Source organism: Heloderma suspectum, chromosome 11 (genome assembly GCF_057233095.1).
Source record: "Heloderma suspectum isolate Gila_16-S chromosome 11, 16-S_ref, whole genome shotgun sequence".
NCBI classification, from domain to species: Eukaryota; Metazoa; Chordata; class Lepidosauria; order Squamata; family Helodermatidae; genus Heloderma; species Heloderma suspectum.
Genome location: NC_139468.1, coordinates 32,304,067 through 32,317,518, shown reverse-complemented (window position 1 = coordinate 32,317,518; position 13,452 = coordinate 32,304,067). Strand labels below are relative to the sequence as shown.

Sequence of the window (13,452 nt, the reverse complement as noted above, 5' to 3'; positions counted from 1 at the left end):
TGCCACTCACTCTGTGTGAATGGGAAACCTGTGCAAATCGAGCAGCGATCGAACAGGAGATTCGTGCAAGCATCCCCAAATTTACGCAACTTTCATTCACAGACTACAGCAGGGCTGTTTCAGTCCTTGGAGGAAATTTGCGCAAATTAAGCTGGGATTGAGACGCACACTATCATGTGTTCTACAATTTACGAATATTTTCAGCAGACACATGCTTGCAAGGAGCTTTGACATGTTTTGTGAGCAAAGACAACATTCTCATACGTCCTTAACAGTAACTTGTCTTTGGCCATGTGATACCTGAACTGAGGACTTCCTGGCTCACAGCTCCGAAACTGAGCCAATATATTCCACTAGCTTCCAAGACCTCTTTTGTCTGATTCTGTTCCTTTACAAGACATAGGAACATAGGAACCTGCCTTTATATCAGGTGGCACTATTCATTCACCAGTATTGTCTCCTCTGACTGCCAGCCAGTATTGTCTCCTCTGACTGACAGCAGCTCAGGGTCTCTGGCAGAAAGTCTCCCCATCACATGCAATCTAATGGTTTTAGCTAGAGATGCCAAAGATCACACCTGGGAGTTCCTGCCTGCAAAGTCCCTGCATATTCTGTGAGAACATACCAGCTTCATAGCAATGATTGTGTAGCATTGGCAGTTGAGTCGGCAAACCCCTGGTGTTCAGAGTTGAGGCTTCAGCAAGCTGGCAAGCTGCTAATTGGCTGATGAACCAACGTGGCAATTTGTGAGCTCGCAGGTATGGTGTGCCCATTCTTCACTAAGCGGCCTGCTGTTAGCCATCTGGCTGGATCTTGTGCTCCTTGTAGGACCGGAGCCCCAACAAAAGGGGGAATTCTCAAGGAGATGAACCTCTTTTGGAGTGTTTCCCATTTATGCTAAAGATGGTGTCTTTAGAATCCAAAATTTCAGAGGTATTCTGAGGACAGCAGCCTGCTCTGGTTATTTATTTATTTTGCCAGAGTCCCACATGGAGTGGAATTTGACAGCAGTTGAAAAACTGCACTTGTAACGGGCCAGTGGCAGCAATCTGCCAAGGTTCCTGCGATAGCTGTTTTGTTATGAGAAGGTTCCCATCAGCACATGTTTGCCTGGAAGGTATCCTTGAAACATTTCTGGGCTTAAGGGAAATCAAGAAATCTTTTAGTATCTGACTGTAATTTTGTTCCCTTTTAATCGGAAGTTCCTTTGTTGCTAGCATCACAAATGCTCAAAATCCTCTCCAACAGATGGGCCTCGAAGCGGTGTCTGTTCTTTGCTTGTCTCTTTCTGTGGCACAATTTTAAAGGCAGCAATCCTCAGAGCTACAGTATTGTATCTTCCTAGGCTGCTCCAAAAGCTTTTAACATAATATGATTTCGCCTGTACCATTGACAACAAAACCAAGGTGTTCCAAAACCAACAAAACCAGCCAGCAAGAAGTGTGCTCTTTTGAAAAACTCATAATATGAACATGTCATTTGGTTTCAGTTATCTTCTGCCCCATCTGCTTCCTGCCAAGCCAGCTCTCGATGTCCATGGCTTACGCCACCTTGCAACAAATACCATCCAAAGGGTGTTCAAGATGAGTTTTGTCCCCGTTGGCTTTTGGCAACGGTTTATAGCCCGGATGCTCATCAGCCTTGCGGAGATGGACCTCCAGGTAGGTGGATGCAAACGCTTGGGAAAGATCTTAGAAAATGACACTGGTATGTGACGAAAGTATCCAGGACAAGATCTGTTTGCACGATGGCCGCTTCCCCACCTTGGGCTGAATGCGAGCATGTGGGGTGTGCATTGCCACAGAATACGCAATGACGGGTGGAGAACCTCTTTCATCCTGAGGGACAAATTCAATTTCAGAGAAGATCTTGTGGGCCGCATTCTATTTTTTAATTCATTTAAAATATTTGTATCCCACCCTACATAATTAAGATCACAGGGTGGTGTACAGATAGGAGGAATTTCAACTGTATAAAATAATGAATAATTTAAACAGCTAATTAAACCATGAAACAAGCTAATACCAGTGTAAACATTTAAAACAATAAAACAGTTAAAACAGTGTACAACTTGAGGGAATTCAGTTAGGCCTCAAAGGCTTTGGTGAAAAGCCATGTTTTAGCTTGGCGCCAAAACGAGACCAACTTCTGTGCCAATCAGGCCTCCAAGAGGAGGGCATTCCAAACCAGGGTGCCACAGCAGAGAAGGCCCTCTCCCATGTCCCACCATAGTGTATGTCCCACACTGGTGGGACACAGAGGAGGGCTCCTCCAACAGATCTCAATCCTCGGGCAGGCATATATAGGGGGAGGCACTCCCTCAAATATTGAGGTCCCAAGCCACTTAGGGCTTTAATCGTCATCCTCAGCACCTTGAATTCTGACCAGAAGCATATTGGCAGTCAGTGCAAATTCTTTAAAACTGGTGTTATATGACCTTTACATGATGTTCCAGTCAACAGTCTAGCTGCTTGCATTTTGCACTAGCTGCAACTTCCGAGTCGTCTTCAAGGGCAGCCCCACGTAAAGTGCACTGCAGTAGTCTAATCAGGAAGTTACCAGCGCATGTGCTACTGTGGCTAGGTTATCCCTGTCCAGGGAAGGCCATAGATGGCATTCTAGTGGTGGGCAGGGCTGAAGGCAAAAGGGGTGGGCCGAAATACAAAACATACCAGCCCCTTTTAGCTTAAACCTCTTACTGCCAGTAACTAAGCCTTAGGGGAGGCATTTCAAGCTTTGAGAATGGTGAAAAACTGCAGAAAGACTGGAAAACCTGACCATTGGCTCAGGTAAAGGGAGAGGCCACAAGGAAGGGGCATGGTCCAGAGCGCCAGATTTGGCCTGAGGGTCCCTAACCTTGCTGTATGGGTTGTTTCCTCATTGTTGGCCAATGAAGATCAAATGGAGTGTTCACCGGAGAGCTCTGGGTTCAAATACCCAGCACAGCCTCATTCAGAAGCTTTGGAAAATTTGCCATCTCTCAGCCTTGGCTATGCGCAAGAAGTGCCCCATCATGAGAACAGATCAGAGAACTAGTATCATGTTAAGACAAGCACGTTCACTGAGCACAGCCAGAGTGTCGTGAGTTATTGATCATCAGCCCTGATGTCGCAGAGGAGCAGGGCAACCCTGTATTGGGCAGCACAATGCAAAGGGAGACTTGAGCATTAGAACCCAGAGGTTAATGCGCAACTTTGGTTCACTGAAATGGTGGTGCCTGTATGCATAGACTCTTCCCATGTTCCGCTTGTGCCATGTGATGGCTCTAAGTGAGGGATAAGGAAACGTCCGCCCATGGGCCTAATACAGCCTGCGAGAGGTCCCAATCTGGCCCACCTACTTACCTGCTTTATCTCCAATCACTGATCAAAGATATCAGTTGTTATTATGATGATCAGAGATAAGACTGTTCCCCTCCTCCCCTACTCTGCATTAAGCTTTTAAAAAGCATCAATTGGGGTCAGTGGGCGCTCTCTAAAAGACTAATTTTATGACGGGAGCATCATTGGAATGCCCCCCCACCCCGAGCTTCTCCGAAATGGAATTTGGCCCTCAAGCTGAAAGATGTTCTGCAGCCCTGGTAGGGATGTACGAAAGGCACTTACCTGGTCCCGCAGCTTGCTTTGCGGTGGGGGGGAGGCGCTTCGGTTCTCCCCCCGAAGTTCAGGCCGGGGGGGAGGCGCCCCGCCTTGCCCGGCCAAAATTCAGGCCGGGGAGAAGCGCCCTGTCTCCCCGGCCGCGAAATACAAAAGTGGAAAAAAAAAAAAACACACACCCGTGATAGGCTACGTAACGATTAACCTAGCCTATCATGGCTAGATTTCCAAAGTCAGCCATGATAGGCTACGTTATTCGTTACGTAGCCTATCACGTGTTTTTTGTGTTTTTTTTTTTACTTTATTTTGTAATGGCGGCGGCAGCCGGTTGGAAGACCGGCCGCCGCCGAACCGCCGCCGGGACCCGCTGCCGAGAGGGACATTCACAGGAGGTAAGTCCCATCCTGGGGGGGTGGCGGGGTGGCGGAGAATTTCACCGCCAATTTCGGGGGGCCGAATGCGTTGACATTCAGCCTTCCCGAGATTCGTGGAGAAATTCTCAGAAATTCTCCTCCATCCCTAACCTGGTAAACCAAAGGTACTGAGACCTTTGGGTGCAACTAAGGATGTCGGAGAAATCCGCAATAGAATCAAATGAGTTTAGATTTCTATGAATCTGTCCCATGGATTCCACAGCGAACTGGGTTTTCCTGAGTCACACAGATTACACGGACTTGCAGACTGGTTTGGTGTCAAGGGCTCCTTGGAGGTCTCTCTCTGTCTAAACCAGTAGCCAAGTCCAGACACAGACAAGGGAATTCCTTTCCAAGCTTTATTCTTCTTCTACAACTTAACAACTATACCGATTGCAACTAGATCTGAGCAGCACAGTATCTATGCCCTAAGTTGGAACAGTTGGTCCCCGTTTGAAAGGGAATTACTGGCAGACCCCTGAACTTAAGGACTAGGGAGAATCCCTCCCCTTTTCCCTTGGATCCTCTGGGCGCAGCCATTGTTTGCGCGCCAACCTGGCACTTTGCCTCCTTTCCGCGCCCTCCATCTGGCGCCGCTCTCTGCGTCTGTGTCGTGCATCCACCAAGTCTGCTATCTGTGCTTGGTCACTCCCTGGACTGCTAACTAAACTAGGAATGCTGGTGGGAGGAATCTCCGTCAGCTGTTGGTCCTGGGAAAGAGGAGCGCGCTCCTCTCCCAGGAGCAACTGCTCTTCCTCAGAATCAGAACTACTCTGGGATTCTATGGGCTCAGTGTCCACCCTGACATTTGGTTTTTTTTTTAACTTTCTGGAATTTTACATAAATTTATTCATAATAAAATACAGAAAATTAAAAAACACCAGCTGAAAATGCACAACCCCCCTTTGGCTGAAGCATGAAAATGTGCATTTGGGGGGATTTGCACATTTGGGGGGATTGGCGCAAGTGCGCATTTGTGCAAATTGGAGAAATTGGACAAAATCCAATTCTGCCAATCAGCAGACAATGGAGCTAAAGGCACCTGGCAATCCACAAAACACAGACAGAATGGATTTTACAAAATCCATACATTCGTAGGTGCAACCCACTGAACACCAAAACATCCATATAATTTAATGGAGCTGAACTGCACTCTTCATAGATGGAGTGCAGTCCAACTAATATTGCCCTCTAGACAGGGATATAGACAGGAATGCTGCAGAGACATATTTTTAGCGTTGTGGGTTTTTTTAACTGCATATTCATGAAGAGCCTGATAAGCTCCTGCAAACCTCCAGCGTTATTCCTGTCATCAGCACCGATACAAATCAACCGAACAATCTGAGTGATGACAGGATAATAACAAGACAGCAAGATCTGGTTGGTAATTACACAGATTGCCAATGAAGTTAATACCAGTGCAGTCAGTACTGAGAATTAACCGGTGCCAAATGCATATCTCCATTGAGAATCTTAAGCGCACTGGTTACAAGGATGCTTGAATCCTCATTGCCTGAGGATAAACAAAAAAAACCCTACCCTGCAGTCATCAGTGCCGATTTGGGTCCTTTTTCCAGCTGCCCCAAAGGCCCGCCATTGGGTCAGGTGAAGGAATGTTGTGGCGGAGATAAGGCCTGTATATTGCAGGGATTGAACAGAATGCTGGACTAGATGGACCTATGGTCTGATCCAGCATGGATAAGGCCTGTATATTGCAGGGATCGAACAGAATGCTGGACTACATGGACCCTTGGTCTGATCCAGCATGGATAAGGCCTGTATATTGCAGGGATTAAGCAGAATGCTGGACTAGATGGACCCGTGGTCTGATCCAGCATGGCTCTTCTTACATTCTTATGATCCTTGAGGAGGCTGCACTCAGTGGGATCCCCGTTAATGAAGCCTGGAATTGTTCCCCATGCGAGACGAGAGTGTCCCCAGTGGCCCTGCTTTCCCTTTTTCCACCGGAGTGGATAGCAACCATTCATGTATATGCAAAATGCGCAGGCAGTGGAGGCTGGTAGCTGCGATGTCAGTGGGGCAGTGAATCTGCTCCAGGTTTCAGTCAGAACCAGCCGGGATTCTAAAGGAGCTATCCAAGGTGTGCACCTTAGATAGCTCTTTTAGAGTTCTGATTGGTTCTGACCGAACCCCAGAACGCATTCGCCACCCCACTGACATTGCAGCTACCAGCCTCCACTGCATGCAGGGACACTGTTGGGGTGGGGGTAAATCTGTCCCTTGGCCCAGGCAATTCCAGTTCCTTGGGGTTTTCTCCTCTGCAACAGCCATGCTGATTGAAGCCATTTCACTCACAGAATTTAGTAGAGCCACTGAGAACTGAGCCCACATCTACCTGCTAGATCTTGAAATCGGAGTCACGCATTGTAAGGCAAACACAGGGTTCCTATGTTTGCCCAGTTATGCAAATTGAATAATCGACACAGGAGCTTTGCAGGGCAGAATGGGCAGGAGGGAGATGGTTCAGCCCTTCCCCCACAGTTGGGAAAACTGTGAAAACTCAGGAAGTCTCTCCCACCCCATCCCAGCCAGTTCTGAAGTGGAAATATGGCTGGCAGGGGCGGAAAGACCAGGAGACGGGGGCTGCATGGAAACAGTGGTGGGCAAGGAGAAGGTTAAGCTTCCCCCACCAGCACACACAACCGCCATCGCCCAAATCAGCCCCCACGTTATCATAAACCAGCAAACAAATGTTCAGGAAGCACACATTTGCTGGCACACAGCAGTTCCATCCTCAGTCCTACTCTTTCCCTGGGAGTGGAGGCAGGCTGCAGCATTTAAAGAAGTGTCAAACTGTGTTCTCCATAACTTGACAGCCAGGGCATGCTAAATATGACGGGCATGCTAACAAAGAGGCCAAACCACCCCGAGTTTGGCCTCTTCGTTAGCATGCCCTTCATATTTACACATAAATCTCCTCATTAACATCCAGGCCTTAAGATAGGTGATCAACTTGGGGTGTAAGGGCAGCACTGGCAGCTCGTCTGTGCTAATAATGAAAGATTCCCCCCACCCCCAAGCCTCTCAGGCAGATGAGGTGGGGGAAAACGATGCTCTGAACAGAACATGGGAAGCAGCCTTATACCTTATCCACCCCAACTGGCCCAGTATTGTCAACACTAACAGCAGCAGCTCTCTGGGATTTCCAATAAAAGCCTTCCCCAGCCCTGCCTGGAGTGAGTAAGGGGAGAGACATGACAGAGGTGTAAAAAATTATGCGTGGTATGGAGCAAGAGAGTAGGGAGATGTTTTTCTCCCTCCTATGTATTTTATCTATTTATTTGTGACACTTGTATACCGCTAAATACGATAAAATCCGTCAGCGGTTCCATAATACTAATACTCCATAATACTCTTTCGTAATACTAAAACCCAATGGGGTCATCCCATGAAGTTGATTGGTGGGAGATTCAAGATAGATAAAAGGAAGGACTTCTTCACACAGCACATAATTAAACTATAGAATTCGCTGCCACAAGACTTAGTGATGGCCACCCATTTGAATGGCTTTAAAAGGGGGATTTGACAAATTCATGGAGGATAAGGCAACTAGTCAATGGCTTCTAGGCACGATGGCTATATATTATCTCCAGTATCAGCAGCAGTATGCCTCTGTATGCCCTTTGCTGGGGAACATGAGCAGGAAGGTGCTATTGCACTGATACACTACTTGTGGGGTTCATTTAGGCATTGGATTGGCCACTGTGGGAACAGAACGCTGGACTACATAGGTCTTTGATCTAATCCAGCCCCACTTGTCTTACATTTGTATTATGTATACTAGTTACTGGAGTGCATGACTGGCAGAGAGCTATTGTGTTCACGTCCTGCTTGTGGGTTTTCCATATGCCTCCGGTTGGTCAATGTGGGAAGAGAAGGCTGATCTGCTCTAGCATGGCTCCTCTTACGTTCTTTCCAGTTCTTCGAAAACAAGAAGAATGCCAAGAGCAGGCACAGAAGAACCATAATGTACAGCTTCACCGGCACTCAGCGAAACAGATGCAGCACTTTCCGGGTTAAAAGAAACCACACCATTTACTGGCAAGAAGGCCTGTTTGTCACCTTTGATGGAGGCTACCTGAGGTAACAGTTGCAGCATGGCCAGGGTGTTGTACACAAAATCCACAGAGAGATGGAACTTTAAAATGGTGGGATTTCTCCCGCATGTGCAGCACTGAAAAACAGTTTCATTTTCTTTTCAAGTGAGACGTATGCCAGATTTTCATAAATTTGATAGAGCCACGGAGGCAACATAAAATTGCCTCAGGGACTGTATCTAGTCCATGGGCCACCAATTGGCCGCCCATAGTTTTGACCTTAGCAGCACAATTCGGTGTTCTTAGTTGTAAGTCTAGTAGAGTTCAGTGGGATTTTGCGAAGTACACATGCATGTGATTGCAGCCTAAGAAAGCCAAAAGAAATGTTGGTCCACTGATCTATGTTGTTGTTCAGTCGTTCAGTCGTGTCCGACTCTTCGTGACCCCATGGACCATAGCACGCCAGGCCTTCCTGTCCTGCGCTTTCTCCCGGAGCGTGCTCAAGTTCATATTCATTGCATCCGTGATGCTATCTAGCCATCTCATCCTCTGCCGTCCCCTTCTCCTTTTGCCTTCAGTCTTTCCCAGCATCAGGGTCTTTTCCAGGGAGTTTTCTCTTCGCATTAGGTGGCCAAAATATTGGAGCTTCAGCTTCATTATCTGTCCTTCCAATGAGCACTCAGGCTTGATTTCCTTTAGGATGGACTGATTGGACCTCCTTGCAGTCCAGGGCACTCGTAAGAGTCTTCTCCAGCACCACAGTTCGAAAGCATCCATTCTTCGGCGCTCAGCCTTCCTTATAGTCCAGCTCTCACAGCCATACATTACTACTGGGAAAACCATAGCTTTGATTAGACGGACCTTTGTCGGCAAGGTGATGTCTCTGCTTCTTACTATGCTGTCTAGGTTTGCCATAGCTTTCCTCCCAAGGAGCAAGCGTCTTTTAATTTCATGGCTACAGTCACCATCTGCGGTGATCTTGGAGCCCAAGAAAGTAAAATCTGTCACTGCTTCCATTTCTTCCCCTTCTATATGCCAGGAAGTGATAGGGCCAGATGACATGATCTTAGTTTTTTTAATGTTGAGTTTCGAACCAGCTTTTGCACTCTCCTCTTTCACCCTCAACAAGAGGCTCTTGAGATCCTCTTCGCTTTCTGCCATTAGGGTGGTATCGTCTGCATATCGGAGGTTGTTGATAATTCTCCCAGCAATCTTAATTCCGACCTCTGATTCATCCAACCCGGCATTTCTCATGATGTACTCTGCATATAAGTTAAATAAGCAGGGTGACAATATGCAGCCTTGTCGTACTCCTTTCCCAATTTTGAACCAATCGGTTGTTCCATGTCTGGTTCTTACTGTTGCTTCTTGACCCTCGTACAGGTTTCTCAGGAGACAGGTAAGGTGGTCTGGTACTCCCATCACTTTAAGAATTTGCCACAGTTTGTTGTGATCCACACAATCAAAGGCTTTAGCGTAGTCAATGAAGCAGAAATAGACGTTTTTCTGGAATTCTCTTGCTTTCTCCATGATGCAGCGAATGTTGGCGATTTGATCTCTAGTTCCTCTGCCTCTTCTAAACCCAGCTTGTACTTCCGGTAGTTCTCGGTTCGCATACTGCTGAAGCCTAGCTTGTAGGATTTTGAGCATCACCTTGCTGGCATGTGAAATGAGCGCAATTGTGCGGTAGTTTGAACACTCTTTGGCGTTGCCCTTCTTTGGAATTGGAATGTAAACTGACCTTTTCCAGTCTTGTGGCCACTGTTGAGTGTTCCAGATTTGTTGGCATATTGAATGCAGCACTTTAACAGCATCATCTTTTAGGATTTTAAATAGCTCGGCTGGAATACTGTCATCTCCGCTAGCTTTGTTGTTACTAATGCTTCCTAAGGCCCACTTGACTTCACTCTCTAGGATGTCCGGCTCAAGTTCAGTGACCGCACTATCATGGCTATCAGGGACATTCAGATCTTTCCTGTATAGTTCTTCTGTGTATTCTTGCCACCTCTTCTTCATCTCATCTGCTTCTGTTAGGTCCCTGCCTTCTTTGTCCTTGATCATGCCTGTCTTTGCACAAAACGTTCCCTTGAGATCTCCAATTTTCTTGAAGAGATCTCTAGTCTTTCCCATTCTGTTGTTTTCCTCGATTTCTTTGCATTGTTCATTTAAGAAGGCCTTCTTGTCTCTCCTTGCTATTCTCTGGAACTCTGCATTCAGTTGGGTATATCTTCCCCTTTCTCCCTTGCTTTTCGCTTCCCTTCTTTCGTGAGCTACTTGTAAAGCCTCCTCAGACAGCCACTTGGCTTTCTTGCATTTCTTTTTCTTTGGGACGGATTTCGTTGCTGCCTCCTGAACAATGTTACGGACCTCCGTCCATAGTTCCTCAGGCACTCTGTCTATCAGGTCTAATCCCTGAAATCTATTCCTCACCTCCACTGTATATTCATCAGGGATATGATTTAGGTCATACCTGAACGGTTTAGTGGTTTTCCCGACGTTCTTCAATTTAAGCCGAAATTTTGCAAGAAGCAGCTCATGATCTGAGCCACAGTCAGCTCCAGGTCTTGTTTTTACTGACTGTATGGAGCTTCTCCATCTTTGGCTGCAAAGGACATAATCAATCTGATTTCTATAGCACTGACAATTACCCTGTTTCATGTTAATGCACTGACTGGGAGGAGGTAGGAAACTGGCACCTCTCCCAAAAGCCCACAGGGTGCTTCCAGACAGAGGACTCCTAGCGCTACCAATCAGAAGGCATGGTGCCACTCTTCCATCTTTTCCTCTGTAGTAGGTTTTCTGTGGAAAGAAAAAAAAAAGATGAAAGAGGTGGTGGCTAGGGATGTATGAGAAATTTGTTTCAGTTCATTTTTGATCAGGATTTACCAAGTGTGCACCTTCTGGGCTGAACATGGCCTCGGATGCAATTTGCGGTCGAAGTCCGTACATTCCCGAGCTTGCAATGTGATTTGCAGACCCCCCCAAATCGCGTACTTTTGAAAAACGCATACTTCTGAAGCGTTTTGAAAATATGCTTTCATCAGTGGGAGAAGAATGCATACATTTCAAGGTTGCGCACAATTGTTACATACAGTTGGGGAAATGTGCACAAAAATATGCACGGATCTTCATGCGAAAAGAAAAAACAAAGCTTGCAATCTGATATGGACTCGGCTTGGAACGAGCTTCAAGGTGGAATTCAGAGGACTTCGGCGAGCTCGAGTTCTGCTGATTCATGCATCCCTAGTGGTAGGGTTACAAATGGTAGGCAACAACGTCCAGACCCCATGTAAAATTTGGTGAATGAGGCCGGGCAATGAGACAGTAGGAGCCTCATCTGGAAGCACCCTTGGACAAAAGGAAAAGAGCTTCTGCAAATTACTGTCTGCGTCTCACTAGGAGAACCTTCCCCAGCATGGAGTCTTCCAGATGTCTTGGACCAGAACTCTCATCTTCCCTGACCATTGGCCATGCTATCTGGAGCTGATGGAAATTGCAGCCCAAAACATCTGGAGGGCACCGTAATGGGGAAAGTAGCTCTAGAAGGTACAACTGTTCTAAAAACCTGCACTGAGTTTCTGAGTTTCCTTATGTAAAGATTTCCCAGTTTGGGGAGGCAAATGGGTGGAGGAGGGAAGGGATAAATAACAGGATGGCCTTCTCTCTGTCCCATCAGCCAGGACAGCTAGACTGGTGGGGATGAGGGAGAGGGCCTTTTCTGTGGTGGTCCCCACTCTGTGGAACTCCCTCCCTAAGGAACTCCGTCACGCCACCTCTTTAATGAGCTTCCGCCGTGCATTAAAAACGTGGTTGTTCAGGCAGGCATTTGGGGTGGGTTAGGGTATTTTAGAAAATGTTTTTATTGTAGAATTTTATTGTTTTAAACTGTTTTATTATATGTTGTACATCGGCCAGAGTGGCTGGGTGACCAGCCAGATGGGCAATTAATAAATTTCATAAATAATAAAATAATAATAAAGTACATACCTGTATCCCATTTAAGGAATGTATGTATGTATGTATGTATTTCATTTCCATACCGCCCAGTAGCTAAAGCTCTCCGAGCGGTTCACAAAAATTAAAACCACAAAATACAGCATAAAATGCTAGACTGGCCTTGCTTTAAACAAAAGGAATCCATGGAACACAGTTAAGTGTGTATAGTACTGTTATGTCAGTTAGGCTGCTGAAATTTAGAAGCGTTTTTTGTTGTTGTTGGGGGTGGGGGTTGGAGGGAAGCCAGGAGTGGATTTTTGAGTCAGTGAAGGCTGGTGGCTCCGATGTCAGTGAGGTGGTGAACCGGCTGAGGGTTTCAGTCAGAACTTTAAAGGAGTTATCCAAGGTGTGCACCTTAGATAGCTCCTTTAGAGTTCTGACTGAAATCCGGAGTGGTTTCACCACCCCACTGATATCGGAGCCACCAGCCTCCACTGGATAGGATTATGAACTCAATTCCGGTGCTGAAAACAAACTACAGACAGCCCCATGACAACATAAAACCAGCTTTTAGCACTACATATACAAGCCTGAGCAAAGTGCCTGGCTCGCATTCTTCCATCACCCCTCTCCTTCTCCCGCACGGCCAGAAGGAGGATGTCAACAGTTTCATTTTCGGCAAAAACTGGCTTGTCGCTATGTACAAACCAGAGATCATGGTTTAAAACAAACTGGTGGTTACACAAGCCAGCTAAACAGCCTCTAATTTGAAGCTGACTTGTTCAGGAATTGACCGGAAGAGTGAATGTTAGGAGTGCTATGCTTTGCAGATGGCTGAAACTCAACAGAAAGGGACGGCTAGTGGGGTGGTGTAAAAAAAATCTTACCTTTCCATCGATTTCTCAAAGGTACTTCTTTTGGTTTCTCATTCCTGTAGTGTGGAGTCTTCCGATGTGAACTGGAAGAAGAAGAAAAGCGGGGGTATTAAAATTATCTGCCAATCAGATGTGAGGGATTTTTCAGCAATGGCTTTTATCACCGATCATGTCAATTCTTTGATAGACCAGTGGTTTCCAGGTAAGAACAACTATCATTCATTCTTGCTTGTAGTAATGATGAATTGGCCAAGACCCAAAGAACTACCTGTGGCATCTGTAAGGACTTGAACATCCACAGTGGCATTTTGGACTTTTTGCCCTTTAAAGAGCTCACTTTCATGTAATATCTTGCAATCTGCTTTTTAAACTCCCTTCATTTTCAAAAGTAGTTTCCTGTGTGACAATTGCAGGGGAGGGGTGGGAGAGGCTGCTATAAATCCAATACCCCCTTGAGATCCCATACCTGGTTGTCTGGTTCTTTGGGTCTTAGCTATTGTATTTAAATGGTTGTAATGTTGCAGTATTATGTATTTCTTAAGAAAATGTATTTCTTAAGAAAATAAAACTTTGT

The 13,452-nt window shown here is 46.3% G+C and overlaps 1 protein-coding gene across 3 annotated transcripts in view; it reads left to right on the top strand.

Moving 5' to 3' along the window:
* The window catches only part of LRRK1 (leucine rich repeat kinase 1), a 134,951-nt gene that overhangs the window by 83,558 nt on the left and 37,941 nt on the right, over positions 1 to 13,452 (top strand). For all 3 annotated transcript variants that reach the window (XM_084817359.1, XM_084817358.1, XM_084817357.1), the window contains exons 21-23: positions 1,490 to 1,661; positions 7,950 to 8,113; positions 12,941 to 13,080. In XM_084817359.1, coding sequence (XP_084673485.1) covers positions 1,490 to 1,661; positions 7,950 to 8,113; positions 12,941 to 13,080 — 476 coding nt within the window. The remainder of the gene's footprint in view (positions 1 to 1,489; positions 1,662 to 7,949; positions 8,114 to 12,940; positions 13,081 to 13,452) is intronic.